We start from the raw sequence: 25,843 nt of genomic DNA on the forward strand, positions 1-25,843 counted from the left end.
AGGCACACCGCATGGAGGTGTGGGGTGCTTGGCGCCTCTCGGGATCTGGCCCGAGTAGAGCGCTCGGGCTCCCCACACTCCCTGGCATTGTTAATAATGGGCTGGATTCCCCCTGAATTAGATGGCGTAAATCAGGAACAACTCCACTGAACCCAATGAGTAGGAGCGGTGTAAGCCAGAGGGGAGCTCAGCCCAGTGCTCTCATGGCTTGGATGCATCGGGCACTCAAATCCCTGGTAACAGGTGTGACGCTGGCAGACCAGGTGCCAGCTCCTGGCAAGGTTCCCACGTCGAACACTGACAGCTCCAGAGCTGGACTCCGTCTGGCTCACCTGTGTGTTAGCACGGCTCCAACAGGTATGAGATTGGAAGAAAGCTTGTGAGTCGCTGCCTGAATTAACCCCACTTATAACATCCGTATCCCATACGGTACAGTAATATCTCAGTGGTTGTATTCTGAGACTCTGAGACTGTGTAAATCACCAGACAGGAGAGAGACATTAATTAGTGTGACATTAATTAGGCCAGTCTTCCCAAAAGGAAAGGTCCATGGATACCAGACGGACCACTGGGGGATGGTGCACCTGGAATTTCCCTGCCTACCCTCCACAAGAGAACAAACGAGATTTCAGAGTAGCAGCCGTGTTAGTCTGTATCCACAAAAAGAACAGGAGTACTCGTGGCACCTTAGAGACTAACAAATTTATTTGAGCATAAGCTTTCGTGAGTTACAGCTCACTTCATCGGATGCACAGAATGGAACATATAGTAAGATATATATAGATATACATACAGATAAGTTGGAGGTTACCATACAAACTGTGAGAGGCTAATTAGTTAAGATGAGCTATTATCAGCAGGAGGCAAAAAAAAACTTTTGTAGTGATAATCAAGACGGCCCAGTTAGACAGTTGACAAGAAGGTGTGAGGATACTTAGTTTAAAGAAATAGACTCAATACGTGAAATGACCCATTTCAGAGTAGCAGCCGTGTTAGTCTGTATCCGTAAAAAGAAAAGGAGGACTTGTGGCACCTTAGAGACTAACAAATTTGTTAGTCACCTTATAGACTAACAGACGCATTGGTGCACGAGCTTTCGTGGGTGAATCCCCACTTGAAGTGGGGATTCACCCACGAAAGCTCATGCTCCAGTACGTCTGTTAGTGTATAGGGTGCCACAGGTCTCTTTGCCGCTTTTACAGATCCAGACTAACACGGCGACCCCTCTGAAGCTTGAATAAATATGTGGACATATTGAATCTATTTCCTTAAGTAATGGCAGGTTTCAGAGGAGCAGCCGTGTTAGTCTGTATTCGCAAAAAGGAGGACTTGTGGCACCTTAGAGACGAAGTGAGCTGTAGCTCACGAAAGCTCATGCTCAAATAAATTGATTAGTCTCTAAGGTGCCACAAGGACTCCTGTTCTTATTTCCTTAAGCTAAGTATCCTCACACCTTCTTGTCAACTGTCTAACTGGGCCGTCTTGATTATCACTACAAAAGTTTTTTTTCCCTCCTGCTGATAATAGCTCATCTTAACTAATTAGCGTCTCACAGTTTGTATGGTAACTTCCAACTTATCTATATATCTATATATCTTATTATATGTTCCATTCTATGCATCCGATGAAGTGGGCTGTAGCTCACGAAAGTTTATGCTCTAATAAATTTGTTCGTCTCTAAGGTGCCACAAGTCCTCCTGTTCTTTTCGCAAAAGAGATTTGTTGCCCTGCTCTCCTTCTCCTCCCCAGGAAGATGAGCCATGTGATTCCTCCCATCGGCGGAGTTTGCAGCTCAGGGCACATGGCAGGAGGGGGATAAAAACCCCAAACAAAAGGAACTTGGTCTCTCTGTGCTGCTTGGAATCTGGGGGCCAAATGTTTCTAGGCACGCGCAAGAGATCCCCAGGGACTCAGCCTGGGTTAGCCCTAAGGGCCATGTAGAACATGCTCATGATAGAAGCTTTTATTGCCTTTTGAAACTTAAGATTGTAACTCATTTGTGTGTCTGTTTAACCTTGTCACTGCGTCTCTGGTTTCCTTTTCCTAGCTCATAAATCTTTAGCTAGTTTATTACAGGACTGGCTACAAGCGTCTCTTTGGTGTGAGATCTGGGGTGCAACAGGGGTCCTGCTGCAGCTAGATCCCAGTCCTGGATGGGCATTGTGTTTACGGGGGGAGTGGATGGTGCATTCCTAATCCCTGTGGGCCACCTCTTTGGTGATATACACTGTAAACACACACCCGAGCATTCGGCAATAAGGGAGCACTGTGCCCCATCACTGTGGCAGTCCACCCTTTGTGTAGAGACCAGGGGCTGCTCTCTGGTCCCCATCGCTGCAGTGTCTGAGACCCTCATGGATTTATCCTCACACCCCTTGTGCAGGGAAGGATTATCCCCGTTTGGGGAAACTGCAGCACAAAGAAGGGCAGAGATTCAGCCAAGATCCCACAGCAAACCAATGGCAGAACTGGGGACAAAAACCAGTTCCTCTGAGTCCCAAACCAGGGAATCATCCACAAGACCAGCAAATCCAACCCTCTCTGAGAGACAGCATAAGCTCAGCATTTGAGGGGTTAATCCCCTGGCACCTAGGCTGGGTTTGCCCAGTGTGAAATCCACTGGACATGACAAAGCCTCCATGAGATGTCAATCCCACACTGACTTAATCCAAATCCCATCTGCCTCTCCAGCCAGCGAGGGAATCCGGGGAGAGAACGCGCGGTCCTGGGGCCCAAGCCACGCCACAGAGATGGTATCTTGCTGTGACCATCAGCACACAAATGTTTCAGCACAGTCCTTCCTTACTGCAGGCAGGGCCAACACACAGTGCTGGGACACACACTAGGATGCAGGTGCATGCTGCAAAGCAATTCAGAACAGGGGACTGTTCAGCAGGATGCATCGATTTAAAGGCCACATCCTGCCATTCCAAGCTGCTCTGCCCGCAGCTCTCCGGCTGCAAGGCCCCAGGGAAACGTCCACCAGGTGCCTGTCTCTCTCCCACTCCCCTTGCCCTCTGCAAGGAACACGGCGTGCCCTCACCAGGTGCCCAGCCGGGCAATGCCCCTTGGCAGCTGTAATGGGGCAGAAGCCAAGGAAGCCCTAGGCCAGACTCTCACCTTACTGAGCATATGGGACTGGCCCACCAGGATCAGCACATTGGAAGCCAGGATGGAGACGCAGAAATTCAGCAGGATGATGGAGCGCTCCGATTTGATGAACCTGCAGGGAGGGCAGAGGGAGGCAGGTTGAAGGGGTCCTGGGGCTGGGCCCCTTGCAAACATTCTGGCCTGGTTTCTCTCTAGACCTAAGGTGGAGAATGCAGGAGATGCGCAATAGACTAATGGCCTAATCAGTCTGGTAGCCCGTCTCCAACAGCGGCCAATGGAGATACGTTAGAGGGCAGCACAGACCTTCACATAGTGCGTGGAGTGTGTTGGCAGGCAGGGGACTCCGTCCTGACCACCCCACCCCCACTGGGGATCAGTTTATGTCCTGAAGCATGAGGATGGAGAGTTTATTTTATCCTAGAGAGTGTGACTCCAGGGGCTACCCCATTCATTTAACAAATACCCAGGCTGGGATGAAACACCTGCACTTCCACGGCACCTCGGGAACACACCATGCTACACAAACGTGAACCAATTAGGCCTTCCCACATCCCTGCGAGGTATGTGAGGGTAGGTCTCTGCTGCAAAGCGAAGGTATGACTCCAGCCCAGGTAGGCATACCTGTGCCAGCTTTAATCTAGCTGGTACCTAGGGTCCCTGGCGGGCTTGTGCTCTAGTTGCCAGCCTGTGCCACAACATCTACCCTGCTACTCATATCCATGCTAGCTAGATTAAAGCAAACATGGGTATGCCTACCCTCGCTACCATCACAACTTCACTTTGCAGTGTAGACGTACCCTTAGGGACACAGGGACGGCTTCACCTCTGGTGGAACTACAGCCCCTTCTGAAGCGGAATGTGGCAGCCATGTGAGGGTGCCCACCAACACAGCTCAGAGGCGATTTAGGGAAGCAGCCGATAAAACTTCCCTGAACTGAGATGTAAAAACGTTAAATACTAATTTCAGCTCTTTGACTTAATAGCATCCAGCAGCAGAGAGTCCCACAGGTGAACGATCCATCACAAGGGGAAGAAACCAATTCCTCTTCCCCCCCCATTTCAGATGTGTCTGAGCCCTTTTACTTTCAATTCCAGGACAGAGCAGCGAGCCCCACAGCTCTTCTCTGTGGCAGGCGTCGTTTGTTGATAAACCTCCACCCTAACCGTCTCTTCCTCTCCTCCTTCGCAGACCGAGGTGCTCCTCCTGCAGACACTTCCGTGCATGCTTCCTTGTGCACCTAGGTGGCCCCATCGCATTCCCTAGCAGGGGTGTGTGTGTGTGGAAGGGACTGCAGGATTGGGAGCTAACCTGTCCTAGGTGGAGCTTGCAAAGCTGACAAAGGGATTTGGACTCCTGGTTCCCGTTGCAGTGAACAGCATCAGCACTGAAAGCCTCATGCCTGTACAGCTCCTAGCACAACGGGGCCCCGAACCCTGCCCGAGGTTGTTAGGTGCCACTGTACATTAACGGCCCTCTGACTCTCTCCTCGGGTGGACCCTCCCCCCGCATCTCCGATGGTACAGCCTGGGGATCTCAGACCTTTTCATGCCTCGGCAGCAAGGGAGGGCCTGATTCTGCTGTCCCTCTTGCTGGTGTAAATCGGGAGTGACTCCGCTGAGCGGCACTGATGCAAGTGAGGCAGGATCAGGCCTTGCAGAGCCCTCCTGTCTGTGCCTCGTGCTTGTGATAGAATAGCCGTTCTAGCAGGGCACTACCATGCCCACCATTGTCTTTCATGTGCTAAGAGCTTTGTTCTTTTCCTGGAACAATAGATTCAATCACGCAGTGGCTAAGCTAGTGCTCTTTCCCTCCCCACCCCCTACTCCCGATGTCTCTTCCTCCCTCTGCTCTCTCGGCACACGCTTCCCGGCTGCCCAACCCTCACCTCTTCCCCTCCCGTTGCATCCTTCCTGCCAACGTGGCCTCTCCCCCACGGCGCCCGCTGTGCAGGGCCCTGCTCGAGGAGCACTGCCTTGGTCCTTGCTGGCACCCATCTCTGGGCCTTGTTCTGTTTCTGCTCAGTCCCTTGGGAGCCAACGGGGCAAGGACGGGCCCCCCGTTCATAGGGCACCATGACGTTCTCTCTATTATTGCCCATCTCCTTTCCACTTGATCTGGCCCCTTGGCCGATTTGACCGTCTCCCCCAGGATGCCTGGGGCGATGCTCGGCTCGACGTCCCGGCAGGTTATAGCTGACTCGGCCACTGTAGAAAACCTTGACACAAACTCGGAGACTGACACTGCTTCAGTGCCCCCAGCCCAGCCGGCTTCCACCAAACAAAAATCTGTCAACCGTTCCCCCCAGCCACCCAGCGGCTGTCCCCTCCTGCTGGCAATGCCCCGGCCTCTGGGCTGGTGCGGAAGAACAGAGGGAGAAGGGTCCGGGGATGGGGCCGACCTACCTCCAGAAGGTGGCATAGATCACCAGCAGGGTCAGCAGGGCCATACAGGAGACAGCGCAGCCGATCATGAGCGGGACGGAGGGAGTGCCTGAGGGGTCCATGGCCTGCCCGGGAGGAGAGAGGGAGAGAGGTGCTGAAAACGGGGAGGGGGGAGGCGTCCCGCCGGAGCCAGGCTCAGAGGCTGGAAGGAGGGAGCGCCCCTGAGGAACAGGGGATGGAGCTGCTCAGCACGGGGGGGAAGGATGGGTTCGTTGCTGCCACAGGGTCCGCGCTGCCCCAGGGCTGTATCACTCGCGCACAGCCAGTGTCCCTGGGGTCCCGGAGGCTGCTCCCTCCCCACCCCAACCCCGGGAAAGCCCAATGTGCCCATCACACACCTGAAAAGCTCCTCCCGCAGTGAATGGGGCAGAGCCCAAGGCCTACGGCACCAGGCCTCTCTGCCCACCGCTCCCCAGCCCCAGGGGCCCACCGGCTTCCCGCACGCTGGGGCTTCGGGGAGGGGGGCTTCACCGCAGCCTCTGGGCTGCCCAGGCGCGTTCCTGGGGGCACCTCTCCATCGCCCTGCCAACCGGGCACGCTCCCAGAATACCAATGGCCCAGAGCGGCCGCAGGGAGCTGGGTGGCGCTCAGCTTCGGGGGGGGAGACCGCCCCGTCTGTGAGCGCTGGAGTGGGGAGCAGGCCTCCCAGACATGAGGCAAGATGGCTCAGTTCACATCCCCTCCCACCCACCGCTCCCCTCCTCACACGTTACCGCCTGGAAGACCTGCTAATGAGCCTTATAAATCCCACCAGGCAGCCTGCCTGTGACTGGTGCAGAGCTCTGATCTCACCACACGCTGCAGTGCGGGCTCCGAGGGGAGACCAGAGGAGTGGGGGGGGGGGAAGAGTGGGGCACTTCCCCACTCTCTGCACAGCTGCCCCTGTGCCAAGGGGATCTATTCATGGGGGGGTGGAGGGAGGCTGGGCTTTGCATGACGGGAAACCTCCACGCAGCTGGGCATGGGACCCCTTCAGCATAGCTGGCCCCCCTCTCGCTATGGCCCTCACCACCGCCGGCCTCTCCGCAGCGACAGGGCAATGCCCCTTGGTGTGAATTCCAGTGCCCCGGTGTCCTGTCCCGCCCCTGGGCTCGCACCTCTGTGCCAGGGCTCACGCTCAGCCGGCAAGGCAAAGGAGAGAGTCCAACGTTCGGGGCCTCAGACTGAGAGACAGCACCTGGCTCTAGGGCTAGCAAAGCCATCGGAGCAGAAGCACGGCCCAACAGTGGTGGGCTGATCCAGACCCACCACTGCCACAGGACCGGGACCCATAAAGTATCCCCCACCCTGTACCCATAGCCCCAGGGGAAGACAGGGACACAATGCCCTGTCTCCCCACCCTGTACCCATAACCCCAGAGGAGTTTGGGCCAAAATGCCCCCCACCTCCCGCATACCCATAATCCTGGGGGAGGACAGAGACACAATGCCCAGCCCCCACCCCCGTACCCATAACCCCGGGAGAACAGGGACACAATGCCCTGCCCTCTACCCTTTATCCACAACCCTAGGGGAGTTCAAGGCCAAAATGCCCTACTCTGCCCTCCTGCCCCCCGTACCCATAACCCCAGGAGACAACAGGGCCAAAATGCCCTGCCCCCACTACCATTTGCCCATTACCCTAGGAGAAGACAGGGCCAGAATGCACCCCTCTCCCAGCCCCTGCACCCACAACCCTGGGGGGAGGCTGAGCCGCAGCAGGTGCCCTTTGTTGGTGCCACCCCCACCTGCCCCCAGTGGGTTCCTGGGTGCCACCCAGCTTGGGCCCATTGCTCTCAGCACGGGATAAAGCGGCGCGGGCTGGGGACAGGCAGGGGCCTGCGAGGAGCACCGAGCCCAGGCCCAGATTCTCCACCAGCTCCTGGCGCAGGGAGAGAGCCAGAGCCGGGGAATGTGAGAACAGCAGCGGGAGAGAAGGGAACAGGAAAGGCTCAGCGGAGAAGAGGCAGCGGGATGGCACAGGGGGCATCCCGGGGGGCCCAGCACAAGCAGCAGCTGTCCCCTTCCCAAGCTCTTCCCTCACGCACGATTCCAGCCTGTCATGAGCAACGGGGGACCCCCATCTTATCCCATCTCCAGCCAGAGCATCAGCTCTCCCCAGAGCCTCCCGCAGGCCCTGGCAGACAGCACCGCCCCCTCCTCCCCACTCCAGCATCAAAAAGCCACCACCATCCTCCCACTGGGGTGGGGATGGCTGGTGGAGTTTGTGCACATCCCAGCCGCACTCTCCAAGCAGGGAGGAGTTATTGTTACAGAGCCCCAGAGATCCGCGCTGGGTCCCACCTCCCAGCATGGCACTGTCCCTGCGACGCTTCGGGACCACCCCCTACGATCAGACCCCCCTCCGCACACAACCCAGCTGGCGTTCCCGACCCTGCAATCCCACCCGGCTCTGGCTGCCGGTTCCCGTTCAGCCCAGGCCCCGCGCCAGCCAAAGACAAGAAGGGAAATTTGAGGGCGCTGGGCTGGCGTCACCTACCAGGTCCTTGGGCAGCTGGGCAAGCACGGCGTAGGTGGACAGGTGGCTACACAGGCATTTGGTGTGAGCCGGGAGGGTCTCCAGCGTTTGGCAGCTCTCAGTGTCCCAGTTTCCAGAGCCAGCATCCCTGATTAATGGAATGGGAGAGCAGGAGAGAGAGTGATTTAAAATGATCAAACACACAGAGCGCCCCCAGCCCCTCGGCTCCTGTGCCGACTTAACCCTTTGCTGGCGCTGCCCACCCGACGGCCGCATTGGGTCCTGCGGGGGGGTTTTGTCTGAGCGGCACCAGGGCACTGTCTGGGCGGCTGCTTTCGCTCGTGACCCAGATGCTGGGGCAAAACCCTGCCCTTCCCCCCTCCTTGCCCAGGGCTGCGCTGACGAAAGCCAGCTCAGCTCCATCCTCCTCCCGCTCTTCCCCACCCCCCAGATGATGATCCCTGGGGGAGCTGAACACTGCACACAGGTCTGATTTAATCTGAAGGCTCAGGTTGCTGGCTGGGGTCGGGGGTTAAACTCCAGCGAGGAAGGGAGGGGAGCCCTGTCCCAGGAAGGGTGGATGGAGGCCAGCCAGGGGTCAGAGCCAGCTCTTACCCCTGGGCTCTTCCATACCCCACCTGGCTTTGGGCTTTTTTTTGTTCAACCCACATGTATTGAAAGCTAACGAGAACAGAGGGGAATTAAATGAGCCAGGCCAGGATCCAGGCACCTGAGCCCTGAGTGACGCCGCCCAGGAGGGGGAGCACCCGTGCAACAAGGCATTACAGCCTGTGTGTGGGCAACTGCACACGGAAGAGCACACCTGCGAGGCTGCGCACGCGTGTGATACAGGGCACGATTCCCTGCATGCACGGGCTCACAGACACGTGGCTGGCTGCGTGCAAGGTCAGAGGTGTGCGCACAAAGGTATGCAAAGCTGCCACTCCCAGCCAGCTGGGGACACCCCTCCGCCCCCGATCAGCCTGGAGTTCACCCCTGGAAATCCCAACTGTGGCCTGAGCAACGCTCGCCCGTTCTGGTTACTTTAACCAACGGCAGAGCCGGCACTGTCCCCCCCGCGGGCTGGGGGCTCCCGGCATTAACTGAAGTGGGTGGGGCACCCTGTGCTGAGTCAGCCAGCCACCGATGCAGCCAGCTGGGAGATGCCTCTTCACCCCCACTTCGGCTCCCTCTCTCCCCCGCCCCCTGCACTTGCTCTGCTGTTTGGAAAGGAAATGGGAGGGAATGGAGCCAGCTGTACCAGGCCCTTTCCCCGCTGTCTGGGTCTAGGAGCCTGCCCGCCCTACCCACGTTCCTGCCCTGCGTGTGTTGCCGGTGCCAGTCACGGGCTCAGGAGCGCTGGTGCGATTGCCGGGAGGGGGGGCTGTTTCTGGCGGATTCATTTTGAACGTACCCACCTTCCTGCAAACCCTACTCTGCCGGGAGGGGCCATTCCACAGGGTCTCCTGCTGACCGGGACGTGCCCTGGTGCCCCGGCAGAAATGTGCGATAGCATCAACTTTGAAACACAGGACACCAAGGGCCCGCGGGCCCATGTGTCGGGCGGGTGTGCGAAGCCCTGCATCTGGGCGTGCGAAACCAGCAGTGAGGGGCACCGTGAGCCCAACGCCACCGGTGCCCAGGGCTGGAGCCCCCAGGCTCCCCCTGTCCCAATGGCTGCACCCCATTCCCTAACAGGGATGAGCATTTACAGCCCAGAACCCACGGCTGGCGTTTGCAGAGGTGCCAGGTGCCTGCAGTGCCCGTTCGCTTCTACTGGCATGCCGGGTGCCCAGCTCCTCTGGGGACCAGCCTCTGTGACAGCAGGCATCATGGACAGGCCCTGGGCCCCACTGCCCCTCGCAGAGTACACAGCACTGCCATGCGGTAACGGGGGGGGTTCAGGGCTGGGGGAGCTGAATTCAGAGCTACCCAGGGCTGCTGATTTAAGAGGCACCCGGGCGCCAAGCGCTACCATGGCTATGGCTGGGGAAGATTTTACCCTCCTCCAGGCAGGCATCCCGGCCTGGAAGCCTGCAGCAATGGGCCCCTCATTACTGCTATCGGAAGGGACTGCAGGCAGCCGGAGCTGTGGGATCTCCCTGCAGCTAGGGCAGGTTCTGGGCCTTGGTGCCCCTTCTGAGCTGGTGCCAAGGTTCCTGCCCCACTGACTGCCCAGCCCCCCGCCACATCAAGGGGTTGGCAACTACCCACTCCGGGCATTAGAGAGCCCTTCCTGGGTGTTCACTAGCGAAGGTGCCGGCCCATCACTTCAGAGATGCCAGCGATACCTGCTCCCTGCGATGGAGCGCGAGCCGTGGCTGCTGCGGCTTGCCAAGGCTGACAGCGTTGCAGCGAGGTTGCTCTGGCAACCCGAAGGGAGGCTGCAGGGCCGGGAGGCTGCGCTTGGCTAGATCCAGAGTTAGCGAGGGCCAGAAGGGACCCCCGGGATCATCCCGCCCGACCCCCTGCCACGCAGGCCACCGAACTCCCCTCAGGGACAGACAATAACGAGGTGCTAAGGCCAGGAGCAACTCCCCCCCCCTTGGTACGGCCCCACTGGCCCCCAGCTCAGGCAGCACTGCCATCAGAGTGCACGGCCAGGACCAATGGAGGCCGCTGGCTCCCCCTCCCCGTCTCCCCCATGCCACGGCAATCTGCCCCACTTTATCGCTCTCCCTCCTAGCGCCGCCCGGCCCTGGCTCTCTGCTCCAGCCCATTGCTAACAAACTGCGTCTGGCAAGCTGCAGGCACCAATCTCCGGCTGCAAGCGGGTGCTAATCAATACTGGTGTTAGCAAAATTAACCCATGGCCACAGGGGGCTTGGCCTTGTTCCAGTCTCCTCGCCCTTTAAATGCGGACGTGACTGCCCAGCCAGGACAGGGAGAGGAGCCCGTTTGATCTCGCCTTGCTGTATAATAACCCGGGCACCAAGGATAACAAGATGGGGAGCTTTGCTCAGGGCTCTGCCCGGGATAACAGGGGAAGTTTCAGCTCGGGGGAGCGGACAGCACCACACAGGGCCCCCCACATCTGGCTCACTGGCTCCCTCCAGCCAATGGCCAGTCCCCTCCTGTCATAAACCTACAGCTAAGGGTAGCATAAAATCCCTCCTTTACTTGTAAAGGGTGAAGAAGCTCAGATAACCTGGTTGGCACCTGACCAAAAGGACCAATAAGGGGAGAAGATACTTTCAAATTTGTGGGGGAAGGTTCTTCTTTGAGTTCTCTCCGGAGACAAAGAGAGAGACCAAGCAAGTAATCTAACTCCTACTGAATGATACATCTAAACTTACAGAAATAGTAAGTAATAGCAAGGAAATGCGTTAGAGTATCTTTTGTTTTAGCTTGTGAATTTTCCCTGTGCTAGAGGGAGGGTTATCACTGTTTTTTGTAACCTTAAAGTTTTGCCTAGAGGGGAATCCTCTGTGTTTTGAATCTGATTACCTTGTAAAGGTACCTTCCATCCTGATTTTGCAAAGGTGCTTCTTTTACTTTTTTTCTTTATAATAATGTTCTCTTTTTAAGAATCTGATTGGGGTTTTTAGTGTCCTAAAAACCCAAGGGTCTGGTCTGTGCTCACCTGGTTTACGTATTTGGTTGGTAGATTATTTTCAAGCCTCCCCAGGAAAGGGGGTGAAGGGGTTTGGGGGGATATTTTAGGGAAACAGGAATTCCAAGTGGTCCTTTTCCTGAATCTTTGTCTAACTTACTTGGTGGTGGTGGCAGTACCCATCCAAGGACAAGACAGGATTTGTGCCTTGGGGAAGTTTTTAACCTAAGCTGGTAGAAATAAGCTTAGAGGGTCTTTCATGTGGGTCCCCATATCTGTACCCCAGAGTTCAGAGTGGGGAGGGAACCCTGACATCCCCAAACGCCAATGAGGTTGCAGTGGGGAAGGCACCAGAGCAGCGGAGGTATTTACACCCCGTTAACCCTCCAAGCGTGGGGGTCCCCTTCTCATCCTCCTCTCCTCCTGCCAAGAAACCACAGGCTCGCCTGGCTCACCCACGACCCCCCTCACACAGTCCCTGGTCCTGTCCAGTCAACCTGCCTCTCTGTACGGGGCTCAGCAGCCAAGGTGGGTGGGCAGTGCCTGTGGGGCGCCTGGGGGCCCTGGCAGCGTGTGGCGTAGGGGGGTCGGGGAAGGTTTGCAGCAGCAGGGGAGCGGGGAGCCTGCCCTCTCCACGTCACCCGCCGTTTCCTGTCGATTGCGCGCGGCCCGGCTGACACTGCAGGGAGGGGAGGTGGCTGGCTCTCACCAACCCGGACGTGCGTCCATCTCCCGCGTTCTGCGGTGGGAGGACGGTGTGTAGTGAACGCCCTGCAGAGAGCCCGGCCTCCGGCACCGAGCCCTCAGCTACCCAGGAAAGGCAGGTGGGTACCAGCTCCTGACCCTGCAGGGGACCAGGCTCAGGTCCTGGTGCAAGGGCCTGCCAGGGGCTGGAGAGACCCTTCGAGACCCCGCCGCCATCCAGGGAGCCCCCCGAGAGACAGGCCAGGCCCAGAGCTGCACTCACGCTTTGGAGTAGTCCCAGGTGACGCACTGTGGGTGCGAGGTGCCCTGCAGACAGACAGAGCTGGGTTAGCAGAGACCCGGGGCTGGGACAGGGATGCCCCTTCTCTCCCCGCCCCCACTCTCACCTGCCCCTCTCTGGCTCCGGCCATGGCGGGCGGGAGGCGCTCTCCGATCTGAGCAGGGCCTGCTGCCCCCGCTAGCCTCATGACTACCTGCCCGCCACAGCACGGGCCCCTAGAGAGTGGCACAAGGGAGGGCACCAGCAGGGGCCGCGGCGTCTGGTGTCACAGCAGCATTGAAGCCAGGCAGACTGGTAACACGTGGCCATGGAGACTTCCTCCGCAGGCCCCAGCTAGGGCAAGCGGCAGCAGCTCCGGCCTGCGCCCCACTCGCCCAAGGTCAAGCCAGCCTCTGTGGGTGGGGACTGAGGGGCACTGAGGACCGGAATAGCCGGTGGTATGGGTCTGGATGGCAGAGCAGAGCCGGTGGTATGGGTCTTGCACGGCTGAGAGGAGGGGCGGGCACACAGGACTGGGACAGCGGGAAGGCTGTGGGTGGAGCGGGTGCCCTCAATAGCAGGGCATGCAGGGGTGGGCGACGGGCGAACATTTCTCTCCCGGCTGAGACCCCCCTCGGAATGCACAGCACTTACATTGAGCATGTGGGAAAGCTCCACTGAGATCAGGGGCTCCGTGGGCTTGGTCAGCGGGCGGACGGTCACGGTGAGCACTCGGGACGTGACGGCCAAGGGGCTCCTGTGGAGACAAGGGAACGGGCTGGAGCCAGGACACAGTGCAGGGCGGTACAGGTGTCAGGACAGGGCTCTCTGGGGGCTGGCACGTCCTGCTGTTGGTCACATGCGTGTGTGTGTGAGCGTGTGTGCACACAGCGTTACAGGACTGTCTTTGTCCAGACAACACCACGTTGTATGATCTGAGTGTGCATCTCATAGATATTTAGGTCAGGAGGGACCATTATGATCATCCAGTCTGACCTCCTGCACAACGCAGGCCACATAATTTCACCCACCCACTCCTACAAAAAAACCTCACACCGATATCTGTGCTATTGAAGTCGTCTCCTTACACACAGGATGTATAAATGGTAAGTAGTGAAGGGACCTGACCTCTGCCGTAACCCAGGCCATGGGACTACCCTGACTTTAATTCCTGTTTGATCTAGACCGTACGTTTTAGAAAAACTTCCCAGCTTGATTTAAAAATTGCCAAGGATGGAGAATACACCACCAGCCTGGGTAAGTCATTAATTACCCTCACTGCTTTCCAGCCGGAATTTGTCTCACTTCAGCTTCCAGCCATTGGACCTTGTTGGATCTTTGTCTGCTAGACTGAAGGGCCCATTATCAAATTTCGGCTCCCCGCGGAGGTACCTCCAGACTGCGACTGAGTCGCCCATTCCCATTCTCGGGGTTAGGCTAAACAGGTCAAGCTCCGGGACCCCAGCCCTCTAAAGCACGTTTCCCAATCCACTCACCATGCTGCTGCATATACACCACTGGGTTTGGTTTTCCTTGTAGCTGGGCATTGTGTATGAATGTACGACTCCTTGATTGTGCGTGTGTGTGTGTGGATACACACACCTCTTCTGTAGGTAGGGGTGGAGGGTGTGCACAGGTGCAGTTTTGTTTGTGCACGGGTGAAGTGCGTGTGTATATACACACACGCACGTGCCCATGAACGCATACAGCCCTCTCGGCTGCCCCACATTTCAGTCCTGAATTTTCCCCTTCCCACACAAACCTGCTGCTTCTCTCTCTTTCTCCTTCCTGTTTTCGGCGACTGACAGCAGAGGCAGGTTGAAGGAACCCTTGTTTGAGAGGCACTGGCTCCCCGCCTTGCATCTCTTGTACAGCAGCAGGCTAAGACATGGACTGCGGGAAGGCACTGCCTGGGGATGCTAAGTTACAGAAACCCAGACAGGTGCCTGCTCTCATCTGCTGCCCCCTCGCACCTCCAGCACCCACCTCCTCTAGGAACCAAAGCCTCTGCCCACATATGGCGCCATCTGTGCTGTCTTGTACCCTCCCCCAGCCGATTCCCCCAGCCCCAATAGGGTCCACCCTCTCCCTTACCCGCACTTGATCCTGAATCCAGGAACTAGATCTGCTCAGGGCTCGATTCTTCCCCCTAGCCCCTCTCCCCACACACTCTCAGGACATGCAGCAATAATTCCAGTGGGGTCACAGATCAGGGCCCACGGCTGTGGGTCGCCCCCCTGCAGGGCCCAGCCTTGTCTCACCCCCCATGGCTCCATTTCAAGGTAACGAGTGACTCGGGACCCCACCATCCCCTGCCCCATTTGGAAGCCCTGGTTACTGTCCCTACGCCCCAGCCACCCACCCACCTGGGAGGAGGTAAGATGAGCCCCAGAGTGCGGTACAGGATGGCCCCGATCACGAAGTACGATGACTCGTCCATTTCTGCAGAGAGACGGGAAGGGGACAGAACCATGGTGAACAGGGGTCAGCACCCGTCCCTGGGGTCCGGCTCCTCCCATGCCCCCAGCCTGGGGACAGGGACCCAGCTGGCCCTCCTGGAAAGGGCTGCAAGTCGTTACGTGCCCCCCTTTTCCAATGTGCACCCTTCCTCATGGCCTGGGAATGCAGACAGGCCCCTTCCCCTGCCCTCCGGCAGTTGGAGGTGGCTCCATCCAGAGGAAGAGGTTACAGTGGGGGAATGGAAGCCAGGACTCCTGGGTTCTACTCCCTCCCTGCTGTGACTTGCTAGGGTACGTTGCTGAACGGCTCCATGCCTCTCTTTCTCCACCTGTAAAAGGGGGTTAACGGTGCCGACCTGCAGCAGTGAAGTGCTGGTAAGGGGAAGGGCTTTTAGCAGCCGTCCCCAGCTCCCGCCCCAGCACACGCCAGTCCAGCCATGTCTGTGTCCCAGGGTGCACTTGGCTACCCAGCCTGCCTCTCTTCCAGGGCCCACACATGAACAAGGACACCTGCAACATGGGGCTGCAGACACACATACGCATTTGCAAACCTGCATGCAAACACAGACCTCACCCCTGTGCACACACAAACCTACACACTCGTAATCACATGGGAACAAACACACAGACACGCACAAATAGCAGCCCCTGCTGCTCTCCTCCCGGGGGCCCCGGCCCCGCCTTACCAGAGGAGGAGAGGCTCAGCACCGACTTGGGGATGAAGAGCTTGTCCTCCGAGTGGCGGGCCCAGTCCTTCATGCCCCGGCGCCCCTTCATGGGGAAGTTGATGTCACTGGAGACGGCCGAGACGGGCTCTCTCTGGATGCTGATCACTGCCAGGGCGGGGACAGGGAGAAAGGGTCACTTCCAGCTCCCGCCTGCCTGGGCACATTGGCCAAGCTCAGGATGCCCCGGTGCCCCTGCCCACGGGCCTCCTGACACCTCCATGCCCCCAGGCTCCCAGCCTCTCTGCTGCTGCACTGCCCAGTGCTGCACTGGCCTGGACCCCTCATGCCCCCCTCAGAATAAAGCAGCCCCAGGCCCCGCCCCAGCCTGGCCACTCACCCAGGTTGTCGGTAACCACGAGGGAGCTCTGGAAGGCCTTCAGCGCATCCCCCACCAGGTGGATGAAATCTTCCACCACCTTCATGAGGTGCACGGAGCCGGGGGACACCTGCGGGCACAGAGAGGGGGAGAGGCTACCGCAGGGGCCCAGGTATGGCGGGGAGGGAGGGTAGCTCCTTGCCACTTGCCCCCACTGACAGGGAATGGGACCTGGACGGTTCCAAAGGGTCCCCCCAAATCATCCCCCCCAAATCATCCAAAGGGTCCCCCCCATATCATGTGCAGGGACACCCCAACTTCCCAGAGCGTGGGGGAGGGAGGAGAACAGGAGCTAGCGCTGATCCAGGCCATGCTTAGCTTTAAGGGAAGGGGGGGTGCTGTGGGGAGGGGGTTCCCTGCCCAGGCAACAGCCCCAGCCCTTTCATCCAGAGCCGCCTCCCCCTCAGCCATGCCAGAAACTGCCCCCCACAGCTCCAGCGCGCCCCGGTCACTCCGACCGCCCAGGAGGCTCCAGCCACCCACAGGCAGGGAGCTGGGCTCCCCCAATTCCACGGGGCCACCAAGTTGATACTGGCAGAGCCAACCTACTCCTCCCCCCCCCCCGTATAGCTATTCAGAGACCCCGGCCCATGGGCTTCCCCTCCCCGCCAAAGCCTGGACCCCCTGCATAGATATGCCCACAGCTCCCCCTCAGCCTGCCCCACCTCCCCAGGGCACCTCAAGCCAGAGACCCCTCCCCGCAGGCAGCCGCCAGCCCAATACCTCCCACAGCCGTAGACGAGGCCCCAGAAAAGCTCCCAGACCAGGTGCCCTGTAGACGGGGCTGAAGCCATCTGCTGACGGGGGCTCCTCCTCGCCCCTCTAGCCTGGGCAGGGCACTGGAAGGGCAGCCCCACAAGCTAGGCTGGCAGCATTGGCACCATGCCGCCCCCCGCTCTGTTGAGAGCCTGTCACAGCCACAGTTGTGCTGCGCCAGCCAAGCGCCTGCCTCCCTGGCCGGCTGGCGCCCGTCCCTGAGCAGCCGGCTCACCTGCTGGGCGTCCTCCCACTTGTCTCTGTTCTCCGAGTCCACCATGTAGCTGACCACCTGGAAGAAACGCTGCAGGGAGCGAGGAGAGGAGAGGGGGCGTGAGGGGGTGGCTCTGCGACGCACGGGGGCATGGGACAGGGGGCTTCCCCTGGGCACGTCCGGGAGCCTCGAAATTCCACTGCCCTGAGAGTACCCGCACCTGCACGTCCAGGCAGCCCTGTCACCCACACCCCCAGACGGGACCCCCCAGCTCCAGCTGGGATTCTTCCTGGCCCTCCTTGGTTGCTCCCAGCCGAGGGTCACCAACTCCCCCCACCCTCCCGGTGGATGCCGAGCATCTACACCCCCCGCCAGCTCGGATCCAGGCCACCTTTGGCTGCTGCTTGTCAGCCAGGCAGCGCCAGCCTGGGAACGGGGCACCCCAATGCACAGAAACCACAGAGCCAGACACAAAAGGGGTCATGCCAAGACACTAGGGGTGAGCCCCCCACAACAATGCCAGACAGAGGGCAGGGAAAGGCAGCCAGCAAAGAGCCCACGTTGGCCTTTCCACGGTGGCCCGGCCTCCCGCGTGGGACCTGGGCCGGGCCCCCGGCTCTTCGCAGGGGCTGGCCGGGCGGTACCTGCACGTCGTCGGAGGAGGGGATGTAGGTGGCCCTCTTGAAGGTGTCGGTGACGTTGCGCAGGATCTCCACCGAGAAGAGCAGGTCCCCGCTGTAGTACGTCCTGCGGGCCATCAGCTCCAGCAGGCTGCGCACCACCTGCGACATGCCCTCGCCCGCCAGCATGCGCTGCCCCTTGGCCAGGTGCTCCCGCAGCTTTCCATGCAGAGGGACAGAGATGGGGGAGAGGGGAGATTACCCAGCAGCAGGGGGTTCCCCAGGTCCCTCTCCCAACCCACCCTGAGGCAGCAGCCGGACAGGATTTCTGTCTGGGAACAGCACAGACATCCACAGGAGCCATCAGGGTGGTTACCCATGCCCCACCCCCCCCACACATGGCCCGTCCCGGGGAAGTTCCCCGTGTCCCACCCTATCCCAGGAGCCACCATTGCAGGGCCCAGGGAAGGAAGGTGCCATACCCAAGCCAACCCCTCTCCAGGCCCCACACCGCAGCCCCTGAGCCCCTGTGGCCCCCCAAAGGTGGGCGTGGGGCCAGTGGATTAGAGTAGGGGCCAAGGAAATCAGGAACATTGGGTCCTAGTCCAGCTTCTCCATTGAGTCACTGTTCAGGGTGAGTCACACCCCTAACCTGTGCCTCAGTTTCCCCATATGTCAAATGGGGATAACGCTAATCAAGGCAGCTCCTTGATCTACCGCATCAGAGCGCTTGGCCTTGCCAGGGAACGGGACACACAGCGAGAATGGGGAAGATGGCAACACAGAGGGATAATTAGCATCAGCCCCCACCTCTAACCTGGGGTGGGTGGGGGAGGGAGCCAGGGGCAAGGACGTTAATTAGGTTCCATTGCAATGAAATATTCATGCAAAGCAGCAATTTGGCTGGCGGGAGTCAGGGGCTGCTTGGCTGCTCTGTACTGGGGGAGCTTTTGTCTGCCAATCCCGAGGGTCAGCCGGTTTCTGAGCGCACCCTCTCTGGGAAAGGGGAGGGGGAGGGATTGGACATGGGGGCAGGCTGGCTTTGCAGGGGCTCCCCTCTCTCCCTTTAACAAGGCATACAGTGAGGACGAAACGGGCATGGGCGGGTCCAATGTGCGTGGCAAAGCCACACAAGGCCAGGAGATCAGAGCCCATTGCGACAGGCATGCCTGCGAGGTCTGCCTGGCGAGCCCGGCATCCTGCCCAGCCAGCGGGATTGCGGCCAGACTGGAGTCGCGGGTCAGTCCCCATGGCCTTGAGCTGCAATGGCTCCTTGGGCAGCTTGTGGGACTGGGGAGGGAAGGGGGCAGACAGCAGCGATCCAGGGGCTGAAGGGACTGATGAGGAGGGTCGGGTCACAGGGGATGGAGACAGCTGGGGCGCAGGGCTCCCAAGGATGGAGTGGGGCTCAAGGGCTGGGAGAACTGGAAGCCAATGGAGGAAGGACAGATCCGACAGCGCATCAGCGGCCCCAGCCCAGGGACCTATTGGCCCAGCGGGAGCCCCGTGGCCAAGGACGCTGGCCCGGGGGGCTCGACCAAGGGGACGAGGCTGATCCCGGGGAGGAGGAATGAGGCACCTTCTCCTGCAGCAACGACTGCAGCAATCCCCACCTTTGGAGAACGCCAGATCAAAGCCGCCCCCCGACCAGCCACTTCAAACCACGGCCCAGGCACCCGAACCCACTGCAAGCCCTGGGAGCCCCCAACCGGCCAAGAAACAAGAGCTCCCTCAAGGAAATGGCCCCTGCAGTCAGGTGGCTGGCGGCACAGGGCACACGGGGGGCGCTCAGCAGAGCGGGCAGAGCGGGGGGGAGGGGGCTGGCTGGGCGGCTCGCTCTGTCCCTGTACAAGGGAGGCTCAAAGCAACGCGGCCAGCAGTGCCAAGGCCGTCCTGGCACGGCGCCGGTGAGAGAGGAGCGGGGAGAGAGTGCGTGGGCCCACCGGAGCGTGCACCTACTGAGAGATGTAGGTATCTGTACTCGTGGGAGATGCAGCGGGCAAAGCTGGGCACGCCCCAGTACGCCACCCCGTGGGCATTCAGCAGGCACCGGCGGCTGGCGGATCCTAGACAAGAGGGGAAAAGAAGCATGGAGCACCCAGCCTGTGCAGCCCGAGCGCCCCCAGCCCCTGCCCCCACGCCACCCCCCAGCCCCAGTGCCCAGCGCTCACAGCCCCCACGCCCAGCTCCAGCCCGCAGCCCCATTGCCCATAGCCCCTGCCCCCCAGCTCCAGAGCCCACAGCCCCAGGCTCAGCTCCAGCCCTCAGCCCCTGCCCCTCAACCCCAGTGCCCACAGCCTTCCAGGCCGAGCTCCAGCCCCAGCAACCACCTGCAGCCCCTGCCCCCCAGTGCCCACAGCTCCCCAGTGTGCCAGCAGCCCCTGCCTTCCAGCCTCAGTGTCCACAGCCCCCAGGCCCAGATCCAGCCCCAGTGCCCGCAGCCCCCCCCCCAGAGCCAACGCACACAGATTCCCCCAAGTCCCAGCCCTAGCAGCAGCCTGCAGCCACCCAAACCCCACCCAACAAGGTGCCATGGGGAAGCCAGGCCGGGGAATCAGCTCTTCTAGGAAGGCAGCAGAATTACTCAGGGGCCAGCAGCCTTAGCTCAGCTTGTTCTGGGGAGTGCAAGGGGGTCCCGGGGAGCAGGCAGGGTCATGAGAGAAAAGAGCCTGCCGGCAAGTGAATCCCATAGCCCACATGCCTGGCCCCCCTCCCCATTCGGCTCTCAGCCCAGGTGGGAGCTGGGGCAGAGATGGTGCCGCGGCCGCTCACCGGTGGCGTTGGGTGGGCATTTGTTGTAGATGATCTCGCCAGCGGCCGTCTTCTTCCAGGTCATCAGCATGACGTACTCGTCCTTGCACATTTCATGGTAGGCTGCCAAGGGAATGCGAGGGTGAGATGGGCCCCCGGACGGCTGCTCTGCATGGATGGGCCACTAGACTGGTGCGGGAGGAAGGGGGGTGCCTGCTGGGCAGGACTAGCAGGTATGTGGCCGGTCAGCTGGTGGGGTGGAGGGAGGACAGGCTTGAGAGAGGGAGCTGGACGGACAGCGGGCGGCTGGAAGGACGGATGCAGAGACGATGGGTGGGTGGAAGGACAGATGGACAGGTGGAGAGATAGCGGGTGGGTGGAAGGACGGACAGACGCATGGAGGGACAGCGTGCGGGTGGAAGGCCAGACAGACAGATGGAGGGACAGAGGGCGGGTGGAAGGATGGACAGAAGGTGGGTAGGTAGAAGGACAGATGGCTACAGGGAGCGCAGGCAGGTGGAAGGACAGACGGACGGGCTGGCTGGGTGTCAGGGCAGGACAGGAGGAGGAGGAGCTGGCTGGACGGAAGGCATCACACCAGCTGGTCAGAGAGAGGCAGAGTCCTTGGGTCCCGAGGCAGGGGGAGCCCGCGTGCTGGGCTGGAGGCTGAGCAGGGGTCGGCAGACTCTCCACCAAGTACCTGGGCACTTCTTCTCATTGCACGTCTTGACCTCCTCTCCAGAGCCCTCGCATGGGTAACCTTGCATGCCCGTGCCCTGGCACATCCGGAAACGTCTCTGCCAGCCCGTGTCGCACGTCTTGGAGCACAAGCTCCAGTGGTTCCATGGGCCCCACTTGCCGTCGGCTGCGAGGGGGAGCAAGAGATGCATGTTAGGGCCCTGATGCAGGCAGGGCAGGGACCAGACAGACAGACAAGCGAGAGGGACTGCCAGAGACTGGGACACGGCCGCGCCAGCCCATAATGACTTTAATCAAATATTCTACAGATTATTAAACCCATTAATCAATCATTTCAGCTTCATTTCAACCAAACGAGACAAATGTCCCCTTGTGTCCCAGGGTGTCTTCGGCTAATTAGCACCACCCCCAGCATTCCTGTCCTTTCAGTCCCAACACCCCTGCCCCCCAAGACCCACGCTCCCACCCTCTGCCTGCTGTGACGATGTGACGCAGCAGGGAGGGGGGAGTGTTGACCTGGGAATGTGCCCTGGGGATGGGAGACCTGAGAGCCTGTCACCTGAGCCAGGAGGGGAAGGGAGGTAACACCTCTGCCCAGGAATGTGGACGGAGGCTGCAGCAGGGAACCTGCTGGGTGGGTTTAGTTTCAGTTTGAGGCTGGGTGGAGGAACACAGGGAACCCCAGGGCTGGGGTCTAAGCTCCCTGCTCGCCCAGAAGGACTTGACTGAGGGGTCCTGGGTGTACCCACAAGCTCTGTTGTGGACTGTGTTCCTGTTGTCCAATAAACCTTCTGTTTTACTGGCTGGCTGAGAGTCTCAGTGAGTCCCAGGAAGAGGGGTGCAGGGCCTGGACTCCCCCACACTCCGTGACACCTGCCAATCCAGAGGAGCCCAGACAGAGCCCGCCTGCTCTCCCCAGGACCCCCTCTGCGGGCCCGGCTCCAGCCACCTATGCAGCTCCCCATCCCCCCTGCCTCTCCTCCTGATGCTCCCTGGTTCAGTCCATTGGTTGTACCCCTGCAGGGCTGGGGGGACCTCCACCCCCAAAGGGTCAGGGTCCGGTGCCACAGCAGAGTCCAAGGAGACGCCGCTGAGGTTCGAGGCATCGGCCAATGGTGGGTCAGTATCGCTGCCAGCCTTGCACAGATGGGGAAACCAAGGCGCGGAGCAGGGAAGCGACGCACCCTGGGACTCTCAGCGAGGGGGGTGGGTTTCGAAGCCAGGCTTCCCGCCTCCTAGCCCAGCGCCCCAGGCTTTGGGTCACGCCGCCCGGCCTCGCCACTGGCACGCAGATCCAGGGGGCGGAGCGTGCAGCCTTCGAGCGGCCCAGAGCGGCAGGTTTGCAGCGCTGCCCGCCGATCTCGGAGCCTTGTGGGGCTCAGCAGCTTGGCTCCGGTCTCCCTCCCCGGATTGTCTCTCCCCCCTCCGAGCAGCCTTGATGTGCCACGTGACCTGCCAGGAGCCGGCGCCCCCAACCTTTCCATGCAGCTCACGGCAGCCAAGTGACATTTAAAGGTCAGCAGGCACGTGACAGCAGCTGCCCTTGCTTTGCACTGGGCCGAACACCTGCCCTCCCTCCAGGGTTGGGTGCACAGGGCCTGTCTGGACCCACCCGAGGGACCGGGGCTGACTGGGAATAGGGGGAAGGATCAAGGCCAAGCCAAGAGCATCGTCAGGAGACCTGCCCGCCCCTGTCCCGGGGCCGACTCTCACAGACCGGCTCACCCCGCGCTGGCTGGCAGGTGCAGGCTGGCAGGAAAGGACCATCCTCTGCACCGAAGGGCCACCAAGGTCCGGGAAAGGTCCTTGGCTCCGCTCGGGATGCACGTGAGCCTATGAGACAGCTGCACCCTGCACTGGTGCCCGCTTGTGCACACTTGCCCAGGCTGCATTTGCACATACCGACTACACTGAAGCACACACAGGCAGACCACGAGTGTGAAAGCGGGAGAGAACCCTGGGTCTTTGGGGCCGCCTGCTGGACTGACAGCAAACCTCCCCCGGCTAGCGGCAGGGCTAAGGATTAAACCTCTCTGCGCGGGAGCCTGGAGGCTCACGCTGAGCCAGGCCAGCATCTCCTTGGATGTGTCCTTGGTCCTGGCAGCAACTGACCAGCCACGGGGCCCTTCGTCAGGGCATCTGCTGCTGCTGCACGCGCGCACGAGTGGTTCTGGGCGGTTGTGAAGGTTCACGCCTACATGTTCAGCTCCCCACGCTACCGGGCGTGCTCGTGCATGGGCGCATTCCCAGAGCTACATGCCGAGTCCGTGCACCTGGGCCAGCGGGCTCCTAGTGCCATCGCGAGCGCTCACACGGATGCTTGTGCCCCCCCCCGTGGGAGCCATGGACCCCTGGCAGGCCCACGATGCCGCCGTGCCATGGGGCTAGCGCTCGAGCCCAGCGGGGAGCCACAACTATCACCAAGCGAGCAGGAGCCCCCAGGAGATGGAGACGGGTGCTCCCCAGCTCTGGACGTACCCTGTCCCCCAGCTCCTCTGCTTTAGCTCTCATAAAAGCTGACCGATTAGCTCTGTGGCGGGGAGAGGCAGCCGGGGCCCATCTCTCACCGTCGCTTGCTGACGGGCAGCTCCATCCCCACTACTTGGGGATTAGCGATCCTATGGAGCGCAGCTGGTGCCGCAGACGGGTTCACGGGCCCTGTCTGTGGCTCAGTTTAAATGTGTTTACGCCGAGTCTGGGACCCAGCCCAGGGCCTGCCATGGAGCAGAGATGCCAGCTGCTGCGGTGGCCACAGGCTAAGAGGGACAGCCGGAGCTGCTGGATGCAGAGATCCCGAAAGAACAGCTGAGACCGGGATCAGAGACCCAGGACAGCAGCGGGCTCGGGGAGCAGGACAGAGCCCATTCTACAGCGAGCGCCGCACAAACCTGGATCCGGGAGACAGGGCACCCTGCACAGAGGGTCAGGCAGCTCCTCCCACTGCACATCAGCAGCGGGGCGGCTCAGTGTGAACAAACCCCCACTCACTAGGCAAACCATGCCAAGCGTGAGGACACATGGACCCCCCCCACCCCACCCCTGCACAGCACCACTGCTCACACACATTGCGACGCCCGGGGATCCTCCAACATGGCACCACGGGTCACACCCACAGTGACGCCTGGGGATCCCTGCACCCTGGCACGGCACCGCTGCTCACACTCACAGGGACACACGGGGATACCCCCACCCCAGCAATGCCGCTCACACTCACCGCAGTGCATGGGGATCTCCTGATGCAGCACCGCTGCTCACACCCACAGCGACACACGGGGATACCCCCACCCCAGCAACGCCGCTCACACCCACAGCGACACACAGGGATACCCCCACCCCAGCAACGCCGCTCACACTCACCGCAGTGCATGGGGATCTCCTGACGCAGCACCGCTGCTCACACTCACAGGGACACATGGAGATCTCCCCACCCCGGCACGGCACCGCTGCTCACACCCACAGGGACACACGGGGATACCCCCACCCCAGCACCGCTGCTCACACTCACCGCAGTGCATGGGGATCTCCTGACGCAGCACCGCTGCTCACACTCACAGGGACACATGGAGATCTCCCCACCCCGGCACGGCACCGCTGCTCACACCCACAGGGACACACGGGGATACCCCCACCCCAGCACCGCTGCTCACACTCACCGCAGTGCATGGGGATCTCCTGACGCAGCACCGCTGCTCACACTCACAGGGACACATGGAGATCTCCTCACCCCGGCACGGCACCGCTGCTCACACCCACAGCGACACACGGGGATACCCCCACCCCAGCACCGCTGCTCACACTCACAGCGACACTTGGGGACCCCCCAACACGGCACCGCCGCTCACACCCACAGTGACCCACAGGGACCCTACCCCCAATGTGTCACTGCCACTCACGCACCCCACGATGCACGGGAACCCCCCCCCCCGACAGGGCACTGACACTCACACCCACCAGGATGCACGGGATCCCCCAACACAGCACCACCACTCACACCCAGGGCAATGCAGGCGCCCCCCCCCCCCCCCGACACAGCACCACCACTCACACCCAGGGCAATGCAGGCGCCCCCCCACCCGACACAGCACCACCACTCACACCCAGGGCAATGCAGGCGCCCCCCCCCAACACAGCACCGCTGCTCACACCCAGCTACCGAAAGGGGGCATTTACCCACCCAGAGGCGCTCCTACTCTCCCGCCAGAGTCCCTGTGCAGGGGTTGGGCCCCAACATGCCAGCACCTGCCACGTGTGGACTAGTCTGCACCAAAGCAACGCCCAGCACGGTGTCCTCAGCTTCTCCGAGCTCTGACGCCCTCCCCGTGGCCTGTCCCAGCCACGCCGTGCCCTGCTGCGCCCAAGCCCCCTGCCCCCCCACAGCGTAAGGAGCGCGCGTGAGCCTTACTTGGGCAGTTGGGGTTGATGCACTCCCTGGCGTCGGCGTGGGCTCCTTTGCACTCCGCCCAGCCGTGGCCCGAGACGCTGCATTTGCGCGTGCGCTGCTGGGTCCCATTGGAACACGACACCGAGCACCGGCTCCACGAGCCCCACTCCAGCCACTGACCTTCCACTGCCGGGGAAAGCACAGGAGAGAAGGTGGTTAGTGCGAACAGGAGCTGGGGGGACGGGAGGCAGGGGCAATTCCTCTAGGCCCTGGTGTCCAGATCCAGGCACGAACCTCGTCCTCCCCTATCCGGTTATGAGCTTCGGCCACAC

The 25,843-nt window shown here is 60.6% G+C and overlaps 1 protein-coding gene across 7 annotated transcripts in view; it reads right to left on the minus strand.

The window, feature by feature from the left end:
- Positions 1–25,843, minus strand: part of ADGRB2 (adhesion G protein-coupled receptor B2) — a 101,586-nt gene that overhangs the window by 18,397 nt on the left and 57,346 nt on the right. For all 7 annotated transcript variants that reach the window (XM_073317504.2, XM_073317499.2, XM_073317500.2 and 4 more), the window contains 14 exons: positions 25,533–25,697; positions 21,132–21,296; positions 20,453–20,554; positions 19,640–19,746; positions 17,705–17,899; positions 17,082–17,150; positions 16,052–16,160; positions 15,673–15,819; positions 14,894–14,969; positions 13,182–13,284; positions 12,531–12,574; positions 8,032–8,158; positions 5,515–5,618; positions 3,121–3,223 (listed from right to left, as the gene is read on the minus strand). In XM_073317504.2, the coding sequence (XP_073173605.1) occupies positions 3,121–3,223; positions 5,515–5,618; positions 8,032–8,158; positions 12,531–12,574; positions 13,182–13,284; positions 14,894–14,969; positions 15,673–15,819; positions 16,052–16,160; positions 17,082–17,150; positions 17,705–17,899; positions 19,640–19,746; positions 20,453–20,554; positions 21,132–21,296; positions 25,533–25,697 (1,616 nt within the window). The remainder of the gene's footprint in view (positions 1–3,120; positions 3,224–5,514; positions 5,619–8,031; positions 8,159–12,530; positions 12,575–13,181; positions 13,285–14,893; positions 14,970–15,672; positions 15,820–16,051; positions 16,161–17,081; positions 17,151–17,704; positions 17,900–19,639; positions 19,747–20,452; positions 20,555–21,131; positions 21,297–25,532; positions 25,698–25,843) is intronic.

The sequence above is a fragment of the Lepidochelys kempii genome, chromosome 19 (genome assembly GCF_965140285.1).
Source record: "Lepidochelys kempii isolate rLepKem1 chromosome 19, rLepKem1.hap1, whole genome shotgun sequence".
NCBI classification, from domain to species: domain Eukaryota; kingdom Metazoa; phylum Chordata; order Testudines; family Cheloniidae; genus Lepidochelys; species Lepidochelys kempii.